At 40.4% G+C, this 18,308-nt stretch overlaps 1 protein-coding gene across 1 annotated transcript; it reads left to right on the top strand.

Annotated features, from left to right (window-relative positions):
* Positions 1-1,504: 1,504 nt before the first annotated feature.
* Positions 1,505-11,194, top strand: mogs (mannosyl-oligosaccharide glucosidase). The gene is made up of 5 exons (XM_033622930.2): positions 1,505-1,619; positions 5,190-5,553; positions 6,734-6,957; positions 7,115-7,308; positions 8,562-11,194. Exons 2-5 carry the CDS (start codon positions 5,205-5,207, stop codon positions 10,327-10,329), a joined length of 2,535 nt encoding a protein of 844 aa, XP_033478821.1. The 5' UTR covers positions 1,505-1,619; positions 5,190-5,204; the 3' UTR covers positions 10,330-11,194.
* Positions 11,195-18,308: the final 7,114 nt, after the last annotated feature.

The raw sequence follows: 18,308 nt of genomic DNA, 5'->3' as shown, positions 1-18,308 counted from the left end.
CAGTGTCACAGTTGTTTTTGTCTTTCACTTGTCAGGTGTATATTTTATTGAGTAGCAAATTTTCAAATCTGCAGAGGCTGGTCAAGATGTTTCTACTCTATAATTTTCACTGTATAACAAGCTGGTCACAGGCTAACCATTAGCACTTTGAAACCACTTGAATTATTACACAAACAAGCACTCAAAAAACTAGACAAAAACAAAGCACTCACATCACTGCCCCATTCTAAAAAACATCAGATTTTAAGTCGTGATGATAAAATATGTTAACTTGTGTTTGATATATTAAGTCTCCCATGACTTAGCTCCACCACCACTTGTAGCCTATATTAGCAGAAAAAACATTAATTGTGTCACTAGGTGCTCCATAGGAGAGGAGATTGTATGATCCTATTGAGGAAAAGTGCTTTTAGCCAGTCAGCCTGGTCTGTAAGGGGTTCGAGGGAGTGGGATGTGATTCAAATTCATATCAAAGAACTAAACACTTTATATCTTTCAGTAATCAAATCAAAACAATTGATGATTAATACACAGACGCAAGTACTGAACTCTGCTGCTGCTAATAATATGTCCTGCTGGTGTTGTAATTTTGTTCTATGTGGAAATATGTCACAACTGCCTCTAGTGCTTTTAAAATTTGTGTTTCCTTTTATATTGCATCAATTGTGCCTCAAGTTTTAGCACTGAATCACATATTTGATGGTCATTACATTCTGGTGACTAAAAAATAATTTCTTGTTGATGTGTTCAAAGATGTCTGTTAAACTGTATGCCCTGTTTTCTTTTTCTTTTTGTGTCATTTTGTTTTGTTTGTTTGTGCTTTATTGTATTCTAGGTAGCCTTGTGTAACATCTAGGCCAAGGGACTACAGATGAAAGATAGCCTTTTGGCTAATTCTGGCATTTTTATATTAACTAAACTAAGCTAAACTAAACTAAGGTGCATTTACTCAAGTACTGTACTTAAGTACTCATTTTTTGGTACTTTTACTTAATTATTTTTATTTTCTGCTACTTGATACTTGTACTGACACTCATCTCAGAAGCAAATATTGTACTTTTTACTATATTACATTTATCTGACAGTTTAAGTTACTATCTAGTCAGGCTACTTTACGGATTCAGATCAACAATACAAAATATACCTAGCTAATCAATAAATAAATTACATTATCATATCAGTTAGGCTTTATTGGTCCCCAGGGGGAATTACAGGCCAACACGAAGCATGTGAAGTAATAACGCTACATACAAAAATATAAAATAATTTAGATGTAGTTCTCCAAAGATGGAGTACATTAATACCTCAATAATTACAATCCAATAATATTGTATTCTGAAATTAGCCATTCTGCATTATGAATATTTTTATTTTTGGCACTTATAACTATAGTTTGATGTTAATACTTTTACTTTTGAAACATTTTAAACGCAGGACTTTGAATTATATCAGAGTATTTCTACAGTGTCTTATTAAAAATCTCAGCACGCGCCAAGGTAACTGATGACGTCAAACGCAGGCAGCGGAGTCCACGTCAGTGGTAACGGCTACTAACCAGGAAGTGGCTAGTAAAGCTAGCAACGGATAATGAGCAGCTGAAACCGTGGTATTTTTGACAGGTCGGTAGCCATTTGCTCAATGAACATTAAGCTAGAACTGTAGTTTAGCCCCGTATATTATTAACTACTAATTAATTACAGCCACATTTTATCGCGTCAGCCTGTCGGTTTCGCTAAAACTGACGTTAGCATAACTAGCGAGTAGCGTGCAACCTGCCGGGGCGGAGTGGCGAGTTACATACTGAATGTGCTCTGGTAGAACAGGTGTCGGTGATTGGAGACACTTTGCTTAAAAGCTGAGTTTAAGTGTAAAATATTCGGCGCCGTAATAACACATTTCTGCCCTCATACACCTTGGAGGGTTAACCTAGCTAGTGCGCTCGTTTAGCCTGAGATGACGTAAACTTAACGAGTGTTACAGGAGGCTACTTCAAGACTCACAACCGGAATCATGAATAAGCTTTTTAATTTGTCTGTGATGTTATAATTGCGGCCATGTTTGTGTTTTCCGCTGCTTAGGTTGACGAAAACTACTCTCCTTTGTGTGTCTATGTACGTAAGGTTTGCATCAGTGGTTAGATGAAACTAACTGTACCTAAGATTTTGGATGTGCCTGTAACAGTTACTTAACTTGAGTACTTCCATTTTATTGCACTTTATACTTGTACCCTAATACATTTTGGGAGCAAACATTGTACCATTTACTACACAACATTTATTGGACAACATTAGTAACTAGTTACTGTCCAGATATATGTTGAATAAAAAATATATAATCGTTTAGGGGATAAATTATGATGTATTATGAAGGATTGAGCTACCCAGCAGTGCAGGAAGTAGTTAGAATAAGCCCCACCATCACCAGCTGCTACATCTAAGTAATGTAGACATTAATGCATCAATAATAATAAACCAGTAATATATATTTGGCTGAGGTGGAAAGTGAGTTTCATTTTCTTTTATACTGTACAAACTATGATGACTTGAGAGAGCTGATGTTTCATGACATGGCCTCTCTAAACTCTGACATTTTCTGGTGCTTGGATTACCAAAAGATAGTGTAGTTGTTTAACTGTGATGTGTTTAAGATTGCCAATTTTGTAACAAGGCAGGATAGATTGTTTAATTATACTTATTTTGATTTCTCAGTGCTACACTGTAAATGTCTTTGTGAGTGATCATGAGCTCGGTAGAGTAGAGTAATAGAGTATGCTTTTGTGTCTTAGCTCCATTTCCCATTCTTCCTAATGATGTCTGAAAATATGTACTTTGGACTGCGGTCCTGGCTTGTTTTGGTTTTATGGTGCCTTGTAAGCCCATGCGAGCTGGGTGTAACTATTTGCATGACACAGTAATAAAATCAGTCATTCATTCATACATATTGTAATATTGCCACTTAAGATCAGAGTACTTTTTCGACCACTGTAACAAATCCTAAAATTCTACCTCGTGCTTGATTCAGTTATAGTGGGAGGTGTTTCTTACATATTCTTTCCACTCAGATTATGTCAGTGATGGTGGACAAAATATTGGAATGTACTCTCAATACATCGCAACGCACTTGAATAGCACCACATAAGCTACATCCTCCAAAATGACCATTAAGTTGAAACAACGTCTCTCTAAACATTATAACCTTAATGAAGGTAGGATTTACTGCAGAAATGTTTTATCATAATGCATTAGTTGTAGCTTAGTGCACCTAAATATACTGGAGACTGTGTGCAACTACTTTACAGTGGAAACAGAAAAGGTGTAAAACATACGATGCCTATATGCCTGGTGTTTGTTGGATCTCTGCCTTTTTGTTAGAGCTGTGTGGCCTGCACCCTGGTTTGTCTTTGCTTGCAAATTAGCTAGAATTTTGTGTACTAATGAATTTTGATTTAATCAGGTAGTCTCATTGAGCTCAAGAGCTTATTTATAGAGGAAGAGTCAACCAAGCCAACACACTAGAGCGTCATGTCAGTTTCAAGTCAGTTTTATTGATGTACATATTTTTTTCTTTTTATAGGCCAAAAGCACAAATCACAAATTTACCTAAAAGGGTTTTTTGTCTGTCCTTAGACTTTAGTCTGATTAGGAGGTGTTTATATAATCTGAAATAGGAGGAACATAATGGACGACGTAATCTCAATTACCAGTTTGTTAAGTACGTACTACCTAGCTAAAACTAATGCAGTCTACCGATTTATCGATTTATCCATCTATTATCTATTTTTTATTGATTTTTTTATATTCTTACCCTTCCTCTTTTTACGTTCTTATCTCATTTAACCTTTATCTTTTGTTATTTTAGTTAGCCTATAGGTTTTAGTTTTGATGCATTTTATGTCTCTGTTTTCAATCATTCTTACCTAGCTACTAACTCAATTTTATGAGCTAAATAGCTTTTTGTTTATTTGGTTCTTTTTATACCTTTTATCCTATCTTACTGTTTTAGTCCCTCAGCTTTTAGCTCCAGTGTTTCCTCATGGGGGCCTACCACACTGAGAGTTGTTCCTGGTCTCCCGATGGGTTGCCGTCGGGAGACCGCTCTGACCTGGGTGGCTGTAGGGCACTGCACCTCGGTGTGGGGCCTCATGTCTGCCCGGGTCGGGGTGTCTCTATGGCGGCGCTCCCTGTGGCCGTGGACCATGGGCCCTCTCAGTGTGGACGGCCCCCAGAGGTGGCTTTTTCTTTGCCTCGGTGCTCGGCCATGTCTCTTTAGTGATAGCTAGTGTGTGTGGGTGTGTGTGTGTGTGCGTATGTGTATATTTACGTATCTCTATGTGGGGTGGGAGGGTTGGGTTTTCTCTTTTCTTTTTGTTTTCTGTTTTGGATCTTTGTTGTTTTTAACCTCTGTGAGGCACTTTGTGTTACTGTTGTATGAAAAGTGCCATATAAATAAAGTTGATTTGATTTGATTTGAATACAGCTGCCCTGCAACGAAACCTACATTTATGGAGGCTGTAATGTCAGTTTGGATTTGTGGTCAATTTGGAGGCTGTAGTGCATATTTTGGTGTTTCTGATATCTGATCCACCTGGTAGTCTAATATGTTTGTTTGTAGACTGAAAAAACCCAGCTCTCAGCCTCCAGAAAAGATAAATGAATGCTTCGCTAAATAATTTAAACAAAAAACAATCATAAGATTAATTTAAATTGAATTTTTTTGGTGGTCCTTTGCATTAGTTGCAATAGTTTTAGTTAGGTATACGTAATAATCTGGTGACAAAGCGTAAATTTCGACTGAGCAAGTGACAAATATATATAATAAAAACAAATTAAAAACATCTGATCAAAATGTTTTTTTTGAAAGGTTAACAAAAGTTTGCAGTTCAGTTCAGTACCTAAACTGAATTCCGCTAATGTTACTGCACACTTCTCGGATATTTAAAGTGAAATAATTATTGAATCCTGTACTGTAGTTACAAGATTTAGATGAGTTGTGGCTTTATGTTGGTGTACACTTTTTGTGTATTTGTGTTTTATTTTTAGATACATGCACAGAACCAGAGCACATTTATGAAACAGTATAAAAAGGCACCGTTTTAAACAGGCCTTCAGATACCTTTCAGTTTCCCTTCACACTGCTTCACACAGAATAAGAGCATTATATCAAAAGATCTTCCTCTCTGTCACCTCCAGCTTCAGCAGGGCAGGATGGGCAGGCAGAGGAAGAGGGTGGTGACCGGTGAAGCTGCTCCCCTTCCAAGGAAAGACGAGAAGCCCCCTGCATTCCACCGCAAAGAGAAGAAAAAGAAAGTCGACATTGGCAAAGTCTTCATCAACATCTCCATTGGCCTCTGCATATTCAGCTTGATCTGGTTCTTTTATGCCCTCTACATGCGCTCCAGCCTGGCCAAACAGGTGGTGACCCTGCACCCGTCACCTCCTGTCCTGGACGCCAATAGCAGCAGTGCCAAAGTTTCCTCTGAGAGGTTCTGGGGCTCGTACAGGCCTCAGGTCTACTTTGGCATGAAAACCAGGAGTCCCAGGTCGATGGTGACAGGTAGGGTGACACATTCAGAGTCAAGCTGGAGCTACTGAGTATATTTTTGGTGGATAGTGACTTTCTCATGAACTGAGTTACAGATCAGATTCATTCATTCTCTTTCTTATGGGCCAAATATGACAGTAGACAGTATATGATAGATTGTATTCATATTTTGGATTTGTTAGCTATGGTGACAAAGCAAGTTTAGGAGCATTGTTCACTCAGATTAACACTAATGAGTTTAAAAGATTAAAATATTTTGAACCTCTTAAATCCCACTGATTCTGTGCAATACACTGAGCTTTTTTTAAATTCTAGCAGAGATCCTACAGTTTCTAAAGATACTAAATACATCAGGCTAATTTTTTTGGAAATGTGTATAAAATTAAGCATAATAAATCTACAGCATTTTCACTTTATGGAATGGTGCAGCTTTAAAAAACACAATGTCTTTAGTTTGAATATTTCACTCAGTGTATGCATCATATCACTTTAATGAACTGGAACAATGTGATACAACATATAAAATATGCTGTCATACTGGGATATACGAAGTTTTTCCAATCAAGAAGCTACTTGAGGAGAAATTAAAGGGGAAAATGGATGTTAAGGGTATCATACTATCATTATGTTAGTATGATGAAAACATAACAATGACAAAGGTGTACATACATAGACAGTTTTCTGTTTTTTAGATGCCCTCTTTACTGTCAAAACCACACTAAATTCATGTCTCGAGTCATTAGAATCTGTTTTAGGGTGGCTTTTCCCTTTAATATTTAATTGTTTGCTTTCACAAAATACTTGCCTCGTTGCATTAATCAAATCCTCAATGTTTAATTGCACTCGATCAGGGAAATGGTGGGAAACAAGCCCAGGCACTTGTCAAATTCAAGTAAATTCTGGCCACAGTTCCTAGGACTGTTTACCCTGTCAGCCAATTTGGACGACCAATATTGTTTATTAGTTGACAGCACAAAGTGCACTACATTTTCCAATATTGAGTAACAACAGTTAATTAAGCACTGCTGTTCTCAAAACCCAGTTGGCGGGTAACGTTTCGCATGTAGCCAGTGAGTTTTGGGACTTACCTTTTATGTGAAACTGGTGACTAGTTATTTTCCAAATGACATATTTGTGCACTGTCTCTGCCGTACAACCAAATGTATTTACTTTTATTGTCGTATCTCAACAGGCATGATGTGGATGCGTCAGTTTACGGACATGGATATAAACCTGAGGCATACATGTGAGCAAGGGGATCGTTTGCACGGCTACGGCTGGCTGATGCATGATGGGATCACCTTTGGCGTGCAGGAAATCCGAGACAATGATTTCACGCTAACCACAGAGTTTGTCAAGAGGATGGGAGGGGATCACGGAGGAGACTGGACCTGGAGGATCACTGCTAAACAGCATGTGAGTACTGACTGTTTATTCTTGATATTCCCACTTTATCCATATATATTTTACCATTTATTTGAAGTTTACCAAGCAGATACATATATCACTTGTGTTTAATGATTCCTGTTTTAAGTTCTGATAATTGTATTCTTTTCTTGTCTTTACCCAACAGAGCTCGGCCCCCCAAGCGCCAGTCATCTCCCTGATGTTATACGCTGCAGCAGACACCCAGGGCTCACTGGAGGCCCACGTCGAAGATAGAAACCGCCTCGCATCCATCACTGGTTTCTCAGAGGAGCTCGGCAACTTTAAGATCACCTTTCGAAAGCCAGTCACCGGCGAATTGTCCAGTGCTAAATATGCAAGGTAAATGCAATAATACAGGAGGGAATGGTCAGTTTTAAGAGTGATCTCGGATCAGGCAGCTATAAAGAACATACTGTAGAATGACTGCCAGAGCTGTTTTAGTGGTATTAACATGCACCATAGAAAATTGACATTGAGGAATTACCTGCAACATTTGGTCAACTAAATGTTCTTTTAAGTGAACAGAATATAGTTCTGTTTCGCTGTCTATCCAAGTAGTTCAATTATCAGTCAGTGAGGGAAGGAAAATCTGTGTTGATAAATCTCCATAGAAAGGTGAGATGAAGTTGTCATATAGCAGTGCTGAATAGTGAACAGTTTAAACTGCATATGAATAAAAGATCCACGCATTAAAAAAACGCATGTGGTGATGTAAAGTCTGATGAGTCACTGAATCTTATGTAGAAGAAAAGCATTATTCGAGTGACCCTGGAATCTGGGCATCTGTTTGAGCTCTCCAGACTCCCAGCATCAATTGTACGGTCTTTTGATGATGCTCAGTAGAAATGTCATATTGTACTGCAGTGTGACCCTTCATTACTGCTAGGGTTAAAAAAGAAATCCAGCCACTAGATGGCAGCAAAAGCAGGACTTTCAGCCTTTGTTTCATCAGTTTGTTAATCCAAAAACACACTGGAGGAATTTCTTAATTCTGAAAGTTTCCTGAGCGTTCTGACGTTAATTATAACAGGATATATGTAACATTTGAAGAGCCAAAGAAAAGCAGACCCCTTTCCTGCCTTTTCTGCAACAGCACAGCTGTCGTTTAATTAGAGAAGGTGTTTATCCACCTTCAGAAAGAACTGTCGTCTCAGTATTTTTTTGCACTGAGTGGATCAGGACTCTCTGCTAGCAACACCCACAGGGAGCACCAATATTTCACACTTTCATGAGGGCCAGAGAAGACCAGCATAGCAAAAATTAAAAAGGTACAGTATGCACTGATAGAAATGATAAGAATTGTTTGAATTATAATTTATTGTAGAAAGATGGGTGATGAGGTGTAAGTGGGAGCTTAACGTTTGATGTTACTGTGAATGGTCACTTAACCTCTGACTCACCAGTACAATGTGAGACCCTCAGGACACACAGGTTATGACACGGAGTGCTAAGCCTTCACAAACGTAGCTAGTGCAGTTGAGATCACTTGTGTGTTAGTGACTAACTATGAAGTAGTTTAAAGGTTTGTGTGACTAATTGAGCTCACGTTTGAAAACACGAGGCCGTTAACAATACAATTCTTGTCTTTTCAGCTACAACTTTCTTCAGACCGTCTCTCCCGGCTTGGAGAAGCTCACTGACATTGTGAAGCAAAGTCTGAATCGCAGGTTTGTCTACAGCCCTCCCTCTGGTGAGAAGAGGCATTACATAGCTGTAGACACCTACAAGCCCCCCCACCACCAAAACCAACAGAAACCCGGCGACACAAGGAAAGAGAGTGACTTCGTGGTTCACCAGGTGACCGTCCAGATGCCGTTCCAGATCGAAGTTCTGTTCGAGTCCGGGAGCTTCCACAACCGTCCCAACCAACTCGTGGGCTCGATCATGACTCAGGAGCTCGAGAAGAGGAAAGCTGAGTTTGACTCAAAGTTTGAGAAGACTTTTGGGCTCGAGAGCAAAGGTTTTACCAAGGCACAAATTAAATTTGGCCAGGCAGCTCTCAGCAACATGTTGGGTGGAATGGGCTACTTCTATGGACAGTCGGTGGTGCAGTCAGTCTACAATGAATACCCACTCCTGTACCCTGAAGGAGCTTTATTCACTGCCGTCCCATCACGCTCTTTCTTCCCCAGAGGGTTTCTTTGGGATGAGGGGTTTCACCAGCTGCTGCTGAGCAAGTGGGATCCCCAGGTGACAAGGGAGGCCATTGCCCACTGGATAGACCTGATGAATGTGGAGGGCTGGATTCCCCGCGAACAGATCCTGGGAGACGAGGCTCGCAGTAAAGTCCCAGCCGAGTTTGTAGTTCAGCGTAACGAGAATGCCAACCCACCTACGCTCTTCTTAGCTCTTCAGGAACTTATTGAACAACTCACTTCAAGTCCAGAGAACCCAGCATCTCAGCCAACCTTGCCTTTCCTCCGACGACTCTTCCCTAGACTGAAAACCTGGTTTGAATGGTACAACACCACACAGACAGGGCCCCTGCCAAACTCTTACCGCTGGCGTGGACGTGACAAAGACACCAACCTTTTCCTCAACCCCAAGACCTTGACTTCTGGGCTGGATGACTACCCTCGGGCCTCACACCCATCAGCAGATGAACGGCACGTGGATTTACACTGCTGGATGGCCTTGTCCTCAGGCATCATGGCAAGCATCGCCCGGCTTCTAGATGAGCCCCACCAGGACTATGAACTCACCCACCAGGTGCTCAGTGACAACAACCTGCTGAATGAGCACCACTGGTCAGATCAACTTCGTGCTTTCAGTGACTTCGGCAACCACACTCAGTCTGTATCCTTGCAGCAGGAGAAAGTGTACGTGCCTCCCGGACAACCTCGTCATCAGTTCCCTGTGGCACGCCTCGTGCGCTCAGTCCGCCGGGCCCCCAAGCTGCAGTATGTTAACGCTTTGGGTTATGTTAGCTTGTTCCCTTTCTTACTGCAAATCCTTACACCGGACTCACCCAAACTAGAACATATCCTCCGTGACATGAGAGACAACAATAAGCTGTGGACGCCCTACGGCCTGCGTTCAATCTCCAGGTCTGATCCAATGTATATGAAACGAAACACAGAACACGATGCCCCCTACTGGAGGGGACCTGTATGGATTAATATCAACTACTTGGCAGTCAGAGCCTTGCACCATTACAGCAACACAGAAGGGCCATACCAAGAGAAGGCAACTGCTCTTTATGAGGAACTCAGGACTAACATCATTGATAATGTTTATAAACAGTATGTTGAAACAGGGTATATCTGGGAACAGTACAACGACAGCACCGGCAGGGGCCAAGGAAGCCACCCCTTCACTGGCTGGTCAGCCCTGACAGTATTAATGATGGCTGAACAGTAGTGATACTGTAGATTTCACCTCATGTTTTATAGACAAGATTTCGGCCTTCATTCATCTGGATGTGATTGAAACACACGACACGGTTAGGTGTTAAGATACAGTAATAGGACTCGTCTGGTTGATTAAACTCGACAAACTGTAATTACCAGATCCAGCTGAAGAACAGGCATTTATGATCACATTTCCACATTTAACCTTTAATTAAAATAACAGGTGTCACACAGGTATTCTCTGAAGGGCAATTTCAAACAAGCATAAGTGCAGCTACCCTGTCTTTGCTGTATGTGGAGCCGAGCACTGTCTAGTGCTTCAGTCATATACTTAAGATGCATTCAGGAAACACTTAACAAACTCATATCCCTCACAGCTTCAGACACACACAACGTCATCGCTTCACATTGCGACATTTTAATATGGGAATTCAAGACACGTGATTACAGTATTTTTAGTATTTAATATGTAGGAAACTGCTGGTCCACATCTCTGAGGGAGAGTTCATGCTTCCACACTGTAAGGTATGTGTGATATATGAACAACTCTTCAGATTTGTTTCTATCTGGGAAAATAAGTGCTTAAATGAGCAAGTTTTGCATTCTTACTTACCTAATGAAGGCCATTCTCTGTTTTTGTGCCATTTCTCTTTCATCATATGTCCTCAGTTCTCTGTCTTTATGATTGCTCATTTTGATATTTAATTGTTTGGTCACAGTCTTAAAAAAATCTATACAGTCTTGCTCAACATTTCTAAAATCACTGCTTTTAAAAGCAGACATATTTTGTATACAGCCTGTGGTTCGACTGGCAGGGAATACAACAGTGACTGTGACGTTTTGTTTTGTTAAAAACAATAAACGGTTTAAATATTTTTTTTTGTCTTACTGGACTTTTTTGATGATATTGGTGTTTTTATATATTTATATATATATATATATATATATATATATATATATATATATATATATATATATATATATATATATATATATATATATATATATATATATTCATCTTCTAACCGCTTCATCCTCTTGAGGGTCGCGGGGGGGGGGGCTGGAGCCTATCCCAGCTGACATCGGGTGAGAGGCAGGGTACACCCTGGACAGGTCGCCAGACTATCGCAGGGCTGACACATAGAGACAAACAACCATTCACGCTCACATTCACACCTATGGACAATTTAGAGTTATCAATTAACCTACTCTCCAATCTGCATGTCTTTGGACTGTGGGAGGAAGCCGGAGTGCCCGGAGAGAACCCACGCTGACACGGGGAGAACATGCAAACTCCGCACAGAATATATATATACATATATATATATATATATATATATATATACAGTACAGGCCAAAAGTTTGGACACACCTTCTCATTCAATGCGTTTTCTTTATTTTCATGACTATTTACATTGTAGATTCTCACTGAAGGCATCAAAACTATGAATGAACACGTGGAGTTATGTACTTAACAAAAAAAGGTGAAATAACTGAAAACATGTTTTATATTCTAGTTTCTTCAAAATAGCCACCCTTTGCTCTGATTACTGCTTTGCACACTCTTGGCATTCTCTCCATGAGCTTCAAGAGGTAGTCACCTGAAATGGTTTTCCAACAGTCTTGAAGGAGTTCCCAGAGGTGTTTAGCACTTGTTGGCCCCTTTGCCTTCACTCTGCGGTCCAGCTCACCCCAAACCATCTTGATTGGGTTCAGGTCCGGTGACTGTGGAGGCCAGGTCATCTGCTGCAGCACTCCATCACTCTCCTTCTTGGTCAAATAGCCCTTACACAGCCTGGAGGTGTGTTTGGGGTCATTGTCCTGTTGAAAAATAAATGGTCGTCCAACTAAACGCAAACCGGATGGGATGGCATGTCGCTGCAGGATGCTGTGGTAGCCATGCTAGTTCAGTGTGCCTTCAATTTTGAATAAATCCCCAACAGTGTCACCAGCAAAACACCCCCACACCATCACACCTCCTCCTCCATGCTTCACAGTGGGAACCAGGCATGTGGAATCCATCCGTTCACCTTTTCTGCGTCTCACAAAGACACGGCGGTTGGAACCAAAGATCTCAAATTTGGACTCATCAGACCAAAGCACAGATTTCCACTGGTCTAATGTCCATTCCTTGTGTTTCTTGGCCCAAACAAATCTCTTCTGCTTGTTGCCTCTCCTTAGCAGTGGTTTCCTAGCAGCTATTTGACCATGAAGGCCTGATTGGCGCAGTCTCCTCTTAACAGTTGTTCTAGAGATGGGTCTGCTGCTAGAACTCTGTGTGGCATTCATCTGGTCTCTGATCTGAGCTGCTGTTAACTTGCGATTTCTGAGGCTGGTGACTCGGATGAACTTATCCTCAGAAGCAGAGGTGACTCTTGGTCTTCCTTTCCTGGGTCGGTCCTCATGTGTGCCAGTTTCGTTGTAGCGCTTGATGGTTTTTGCGACTCCACTTGGGGACACATTTAAAGTTTTTGCAATTTTCCGGACTGACTGACCTTCATTTCTTAAAGTAATGATGGCCACTCGTTTTTCTTTAGTTAGCTGATTGGTTCTTGCCATAATATGAATTTTAACAGTTGTCCAATAGGGCTGTCAGCTGTGTATTAACCTGACTTCTGCACAACACAACTGATGGTCCCAACCCCATTGATAAAGCAAGAAATTCCACTAATTAACCCTGATAAGGCACACCTGTGAAGTGGAAACCATTTCAGGTGACTACCTCTTGAAGCTCATGGAGAGAATGCCAAGAGTGTGCAAAGCAGTAATCAGAGCAAAGGGTGGCTATTTTGAAGAAACTAGAATATAAAACATGTTTTCAGTTATTTCACCTTTTTTTGTTAAGTACATAACTCCACGTGTTCATTCATAGTTTTGATGCCTTCAGTGAGAATCTACAATGTAAATAGTCATGAAAATAAAGAAAACGCATTGAATGAGAAGGTGTGTCCAAACTTTTGGCCTGTACTGTATATATACATATATATATATATATATATATATATATATACATATATATACACACACATATATATATATATATATATATATATATATATATATATATATATATATATATATATATATATATATATATATATACACATATATTTCTTAATCCAAGCCTATAGCTACAGTCTCTGCTTGAAATGCAATGAGGAAATGACCTTGTTCCTCCTTATAATATGAGCTTGGTTGTTAGAGCTCAGACCCTGACACTTTGCACAGGGCGCTTGTATTTAATGATTATTCTATTAGTACTTGTGAGTTGCTTTGGATGAAAGAATCTTTCTTTGCAAACACAACTGAAAAATCCTTGTCCTTAATTAACCTAATGTGTTACAGCTAGACTAGAATTGCATTTAATTTAAAATTCAATATTACAACTTACTCGCTAAGAAAGATGGCTGTGAACAACACAAAAATAAACATAAAAACGGTGGTGGAATGTAACAAAGTACATTCACTCAAATACTAAGCACAATTTCGAGGTACTTGTACTTGAGTACTTCCTTTTTATGCTACTTTATACTTCAGCTTCACTGCATCTCAGAGGAAAATAATGCACTTTTTACATTATTGCACTGATTTAACAGCTTTAGTTGCTAGTGACTTTTAATGTTTATATTATTAGTACAAAATATAAACCAACTAATCTGTGGTGCATCATTACAGATTACCCAGCAGTATGTAAAGTAGTTGAAATAAGATCCACATTTAATGACCACATTAATGCCTCAATGATAATAATCTAATAACACATTAAACATTAAATTTGCTGCTTTAATTTAAAGAATCTGAATATTTCCATCACTGCAAAAAAAAAATTCAATTAATTATCACAGCTTGTTTCTCCATGTTACAGTACATATATGTACAGTAAATGCACAGCGGCCAGCATAGGTAGGTTTTAAATGTGAGCACATTTTATGTCTTGGATAGTAGGTGAAGTCTTGAAATAGAGAAGTTGCTGTTAAAATCCCACCATGTCTCCTTTTTCTTGTATTTTTCAAATCTTTTAAATACTTCCAAAAATGCCTAGGGGTGCATATTATCCCAAAAAATATGAATAAGCTCAAGATCAAAGAGTTGTAATATTTAATAAATGTTTGATAATGCAGTGGAGAGCCAGGGTGTTTTACCTTTATACCAAATATACAGCTTTAACAGTAGGAATTTGATTGATTTGCTTGCAATATTACTAAGTAGCCAGAATTGTCACCTGCCTCCAGCTCCAGCTATGAACACAAACTCTCCCTGTTTTGCATGTGATGTAAAGTATTGAAATTGCAGTGTCTTTTTTTATGCAGATTGCAGTCAGTGAATCCTCATATGTTCAGCACTGATGTCAGCACTCGTCTGTCAGTCAGAGCAGACAGTAGCTGCAGCACGCTGTGACCTTAAGTACAGCAGCCCTGTCCTTTTCCTTTTGTCAGATGGCACATTCGAAGGCCTCTAGCTGACGTCAATCTGCTTTTTTACATGGTTTCCATGGAGCGCAGTTGCTGTGAGGGCTTGGTGCCTAATTAGCTAAAATCAAAAGGCATGGAGAGTACATAGATGGCAAATTCTCTTTACTCCTTGACTTGTGCTGGCATACATTCACACACCAGGGCATACAGTGGCAATGTTCTTATTAATACTTTGACACCAAATATAAAACGCAGGTACTGGGAGCACTGATATGGGCTCTCAGTCTGTGTGCATGACCACTGGGTTTCCAACCTCTACACTTTTGTGAATCCTTTGAATGGGCTAGATGTGTAGTTGTATAGTCGAAGGCTTAGCATGGTGCATTAAGGTTGCATAGCTAAAAATAGTGCCTCTATCAGTTAGCAGAACAGCAGATACACTGTGAAGCCACAGATCGGTAGCTTCAGCACAATTATAAGAAGCTACAGTATGTCCCTCAGTTTTTCTATTCATGATTCACGGCAGATAGTGTAGATTAACAGCACCAGAAATAAACACAGTGCCTGCATGCATCTTGGAAAAGGTTTCAAATCCATCTTTTAGCAATATTTTTTTCCAACATTTTGAACCGTTCTGTTGACTCAATCGTGTGTTTAGATCTCAAAAAACTAGCGTGTGATGTATCAATGTGCAATGATTGCCTTCGGGCTCAGTCGTGGGAGACACAAGCTCATCATTTGACCCTGTGACCTGTTAACACAAAGCACGGTATCAAGGGATTTGGACAAAGATGAGCCATATCCTCTGCCGTTCGCTGTTTCTGTCAGAGGAAATGGATTCCACATCCCCTCAATGCAACCACAGTCGAAAATGCATTTATTTCTTTGAAGAGTGCGGACAATCTGTGTGACTAAAGCACTCACTGCGCAATCCATCCCCCTCACCCAAGACCCTTTTTTCACAGTGAGATGGGATAATAGCCAAACAGCATCAGAGCTAACTAATGTGACTGCATAATAAACAGATGAGTCAGGGAGTATTCATTTGCATATCATCCCAACCTTATCAGAGCTTCTATATAGTGAATATTTTTGTGATTGCCTACTACCAATGAATTGGCCGGCGAGTGCAGGGAACATGGAGAGAAGGCTGTGTCCAAATGGCCACAGCTCTGTGTTGAAATAGAATATTTTTTTATGATGGAAATCATTATACATCTGCAGAGCAATTATAAAGTTGTCTAATAGTTGCTGGAAATACCCCCCTTGTAGCACTGACTGCTGTATTGAATGTAATTACTGGGAACTTATGCTAGAGGGAGCTAATTAATAAGGCATTTGTGAGTGGAAAAGAGGCTTTTTGAATACAGCTTAGCTATCATTTTACTTACAATGGAGAGCTACTTAGAATTAAAGCAGTATAAGTGGATAATTATGCTAATGGCTCAATTTGGATTTAAGATATGGTGGCAGGCTGTATTTCTATGATCACTGCTCCTGCATTACAGTGGCTCTCACACAGGTTTTCTGCGCGTATGTGGGCTTATATGTTCATATCATCTCACTGGAGATGTCAGATGTTCTGTCCTGAGGCCACAGTATAATGTGAGTGTGTGTGTGTGTGTGTGTGTGTGTGTGTGCTCCTCTGACACAACTTTTTTGCCTCCCATACAAACAAACAAGGCCTCTGGGCAAACTGGCTGTGAACTTGTGCTCCTTGTGACGTTTGCATTTATCCGTTTTTCTGTCTTTGTGTATCCCTCAAGCCTTGTGGCTGCGAACTGTTTAATGTTTTAATTTTCATTATGCTGACAATGTCAATGTTGTTCGCGGAACTCCGTCTTTGACATCACTGCCCTCCCAGGACAGTGTAACAGCATTTGTTCTCCCTGACATCAAAACAGCAAGGCATCCTTCCTCTGTTTAATTCAGTTGCTATCATCATCCACACAGGCCTAATTGCTGTTTATGTCTTTCTGTAAAATACCCTCCAGGATCCAGCATCTCCAGCTCTCTGTACCCTGCCTTTGCCCCCCAGAAGCTTGCTGTTGAGCACCAAACTTGCCTCAGCCAACATAGGTCTATGTATGTTATGTAAGGCCCACTATAAATAGGTTCACCCGGGATCTTTTGTCTTTACCTGATTCGCTCTTAGCCCAACAGTTTTTATTTCTGGAGAGAGCTGTGGAAGCTAGTGCAATGTAGAGCTGGCCGTTTCCATAGTTACTTTTGTTAGCTGCAAGCTCTTAACATTCTTCATCTGTTTCCTCACATGTCTGCTGTTAGCTATTTGTTTGAATCTGTTTGCATTGCATGTCCCCCTAATGACTGTGCGTGCATCGATAAAGCAGTGATGGAAACAATGCTTTCTGATTATTAACATTCATATCTTTTCGTACGTGTTGTGGTGTCAATGGACAGGGGGGAAAGAGCAACAAATAGAAATCAGTGTGGGTGCAGATGAGTCAGAGACGAGAATATGTAGACGTTAACTTCTGTTGGTCAAAAGTACATGCAATTAGTCCCATGCTCTGTGATAATGATTTTGTGTAGTGGATGCTATTGAGCCTCAGTCTAAGAGGAGTGTTGCATCTCATAAAGCACATAACCTAGATATTTGCATTTTTTACACTATGTTATAAGAAACTATCAGCTATCTGCGGGGCTGGAAGGCATTCTTTAGTTTGAATCAGATATTTGCAAAAATATGAAAATCCACTGTCCTATTTCACGGATTTCTCCAAGCAGTTAGGTAACAGCAGGTACAGTAGCTGGATCAGGCCCAAGAATATGAGTGCTGCGAGCTTGGATCTAGCAGAGAAGAGGGCAAGGTGGGAGCCATGCGAGTGCAATGTGTGTGGAGGAGTCTGGGGGCATGGTTAAAGAAACACTGGGGCATTCCGCAATCACGATTGGAGAGCTGAATATGATTCTCACCCATCCCTGTTGTAGAACCAAAGAGTACAGGCGGCTGGGGACCAAAGTGGGCGAGTGCGAAAGTATTTTTGGATCGCACGGGAAACCTGCCACACCAACAGCAGCAGCAGCATCGGGGCCTGGTACCGGGCTTCCCTAACCCACTCCCACTCTCAGAGGAAGAGCAGGAGAGAGATGTTCCTTCAAAAGAAGAACCACGCTTCCGCCGCTTTTATTTTTCTTATTTGTGCTATTTTTCTTTCAATTGCCCGGCGTTTGAATGATGATGTAGTATATATAACTATGCAGAGCCCAACATGACAGAGAGAGAGAGAGAGGGAGAGAAAATAACGAACTTGGCAGCTGAGGCGAGTATCTTGTATTTATAGAAAGTCGTGTTTCCGGCAGAGGTTTCTGTGGTTTTAGCACTCCCAATCCATTTTTGCGGTGTCTTACAGGCCCTATTGTATCCAGGTTTAGATTGAAGATGTTCCCTCATCCAGCGCCTTGGGGGGAGATTTGACTGTGAGACATGTCAGAATGTGATTTGGGGGAGGCAGATGGATTTCTCCGGCTCTTGTGCAACCCTGGCTTTCTAAGGAGTGCTCAAAAAAAAAAATCTGCTTTGCATCCACAAACTTAAAAAGGCATTAGCCAAAAG

Source organism: Epinephelus lanceolatus, chromosome 3, assembly GCF_041903045.1.
Source record: "Epinephelus lanceolatus isolate andai-2023 chromosome 3, ASM4190304v1, whole genome shotgun sequence".
Taxonomy (NCBI): domain Eukaryota; kingdom Metazoa; phylum Chordata; class Actinopteri; order Perciformes; family Serranidae; genus Epinephelus; species Epinephelus lanceolatus.
Note: the sequence above shows the minus strand (reverse complement) of the source record. Positions and strands in the feature narration are given on the sequence as shown.

Bases quoted from the DNA above. Each gene is read 5' to 3' on its own strand.
- mogs (XM_033622930.2), top strand. From the start codon at position 5,205: ATGGGCAGGCAGAGGAAGAGGGTGGTGACCGGTGAAGCTGCTCCCCTT. The intron at 5,554-6,733 runs GTAGGGTGACAC...GTATCTCAACAG, and splicing joins TCCCAGGTCGATGGTGACAG to GCATGATGTGGATGCGTCAG. The intron at 6,958-7,114 runs GTGAGTACTGAC...TTTACCCAACAG, and splicing joins GGATCACTGCTAAACAGCAT to AGCTCGGCCCCCCAAGCGCC.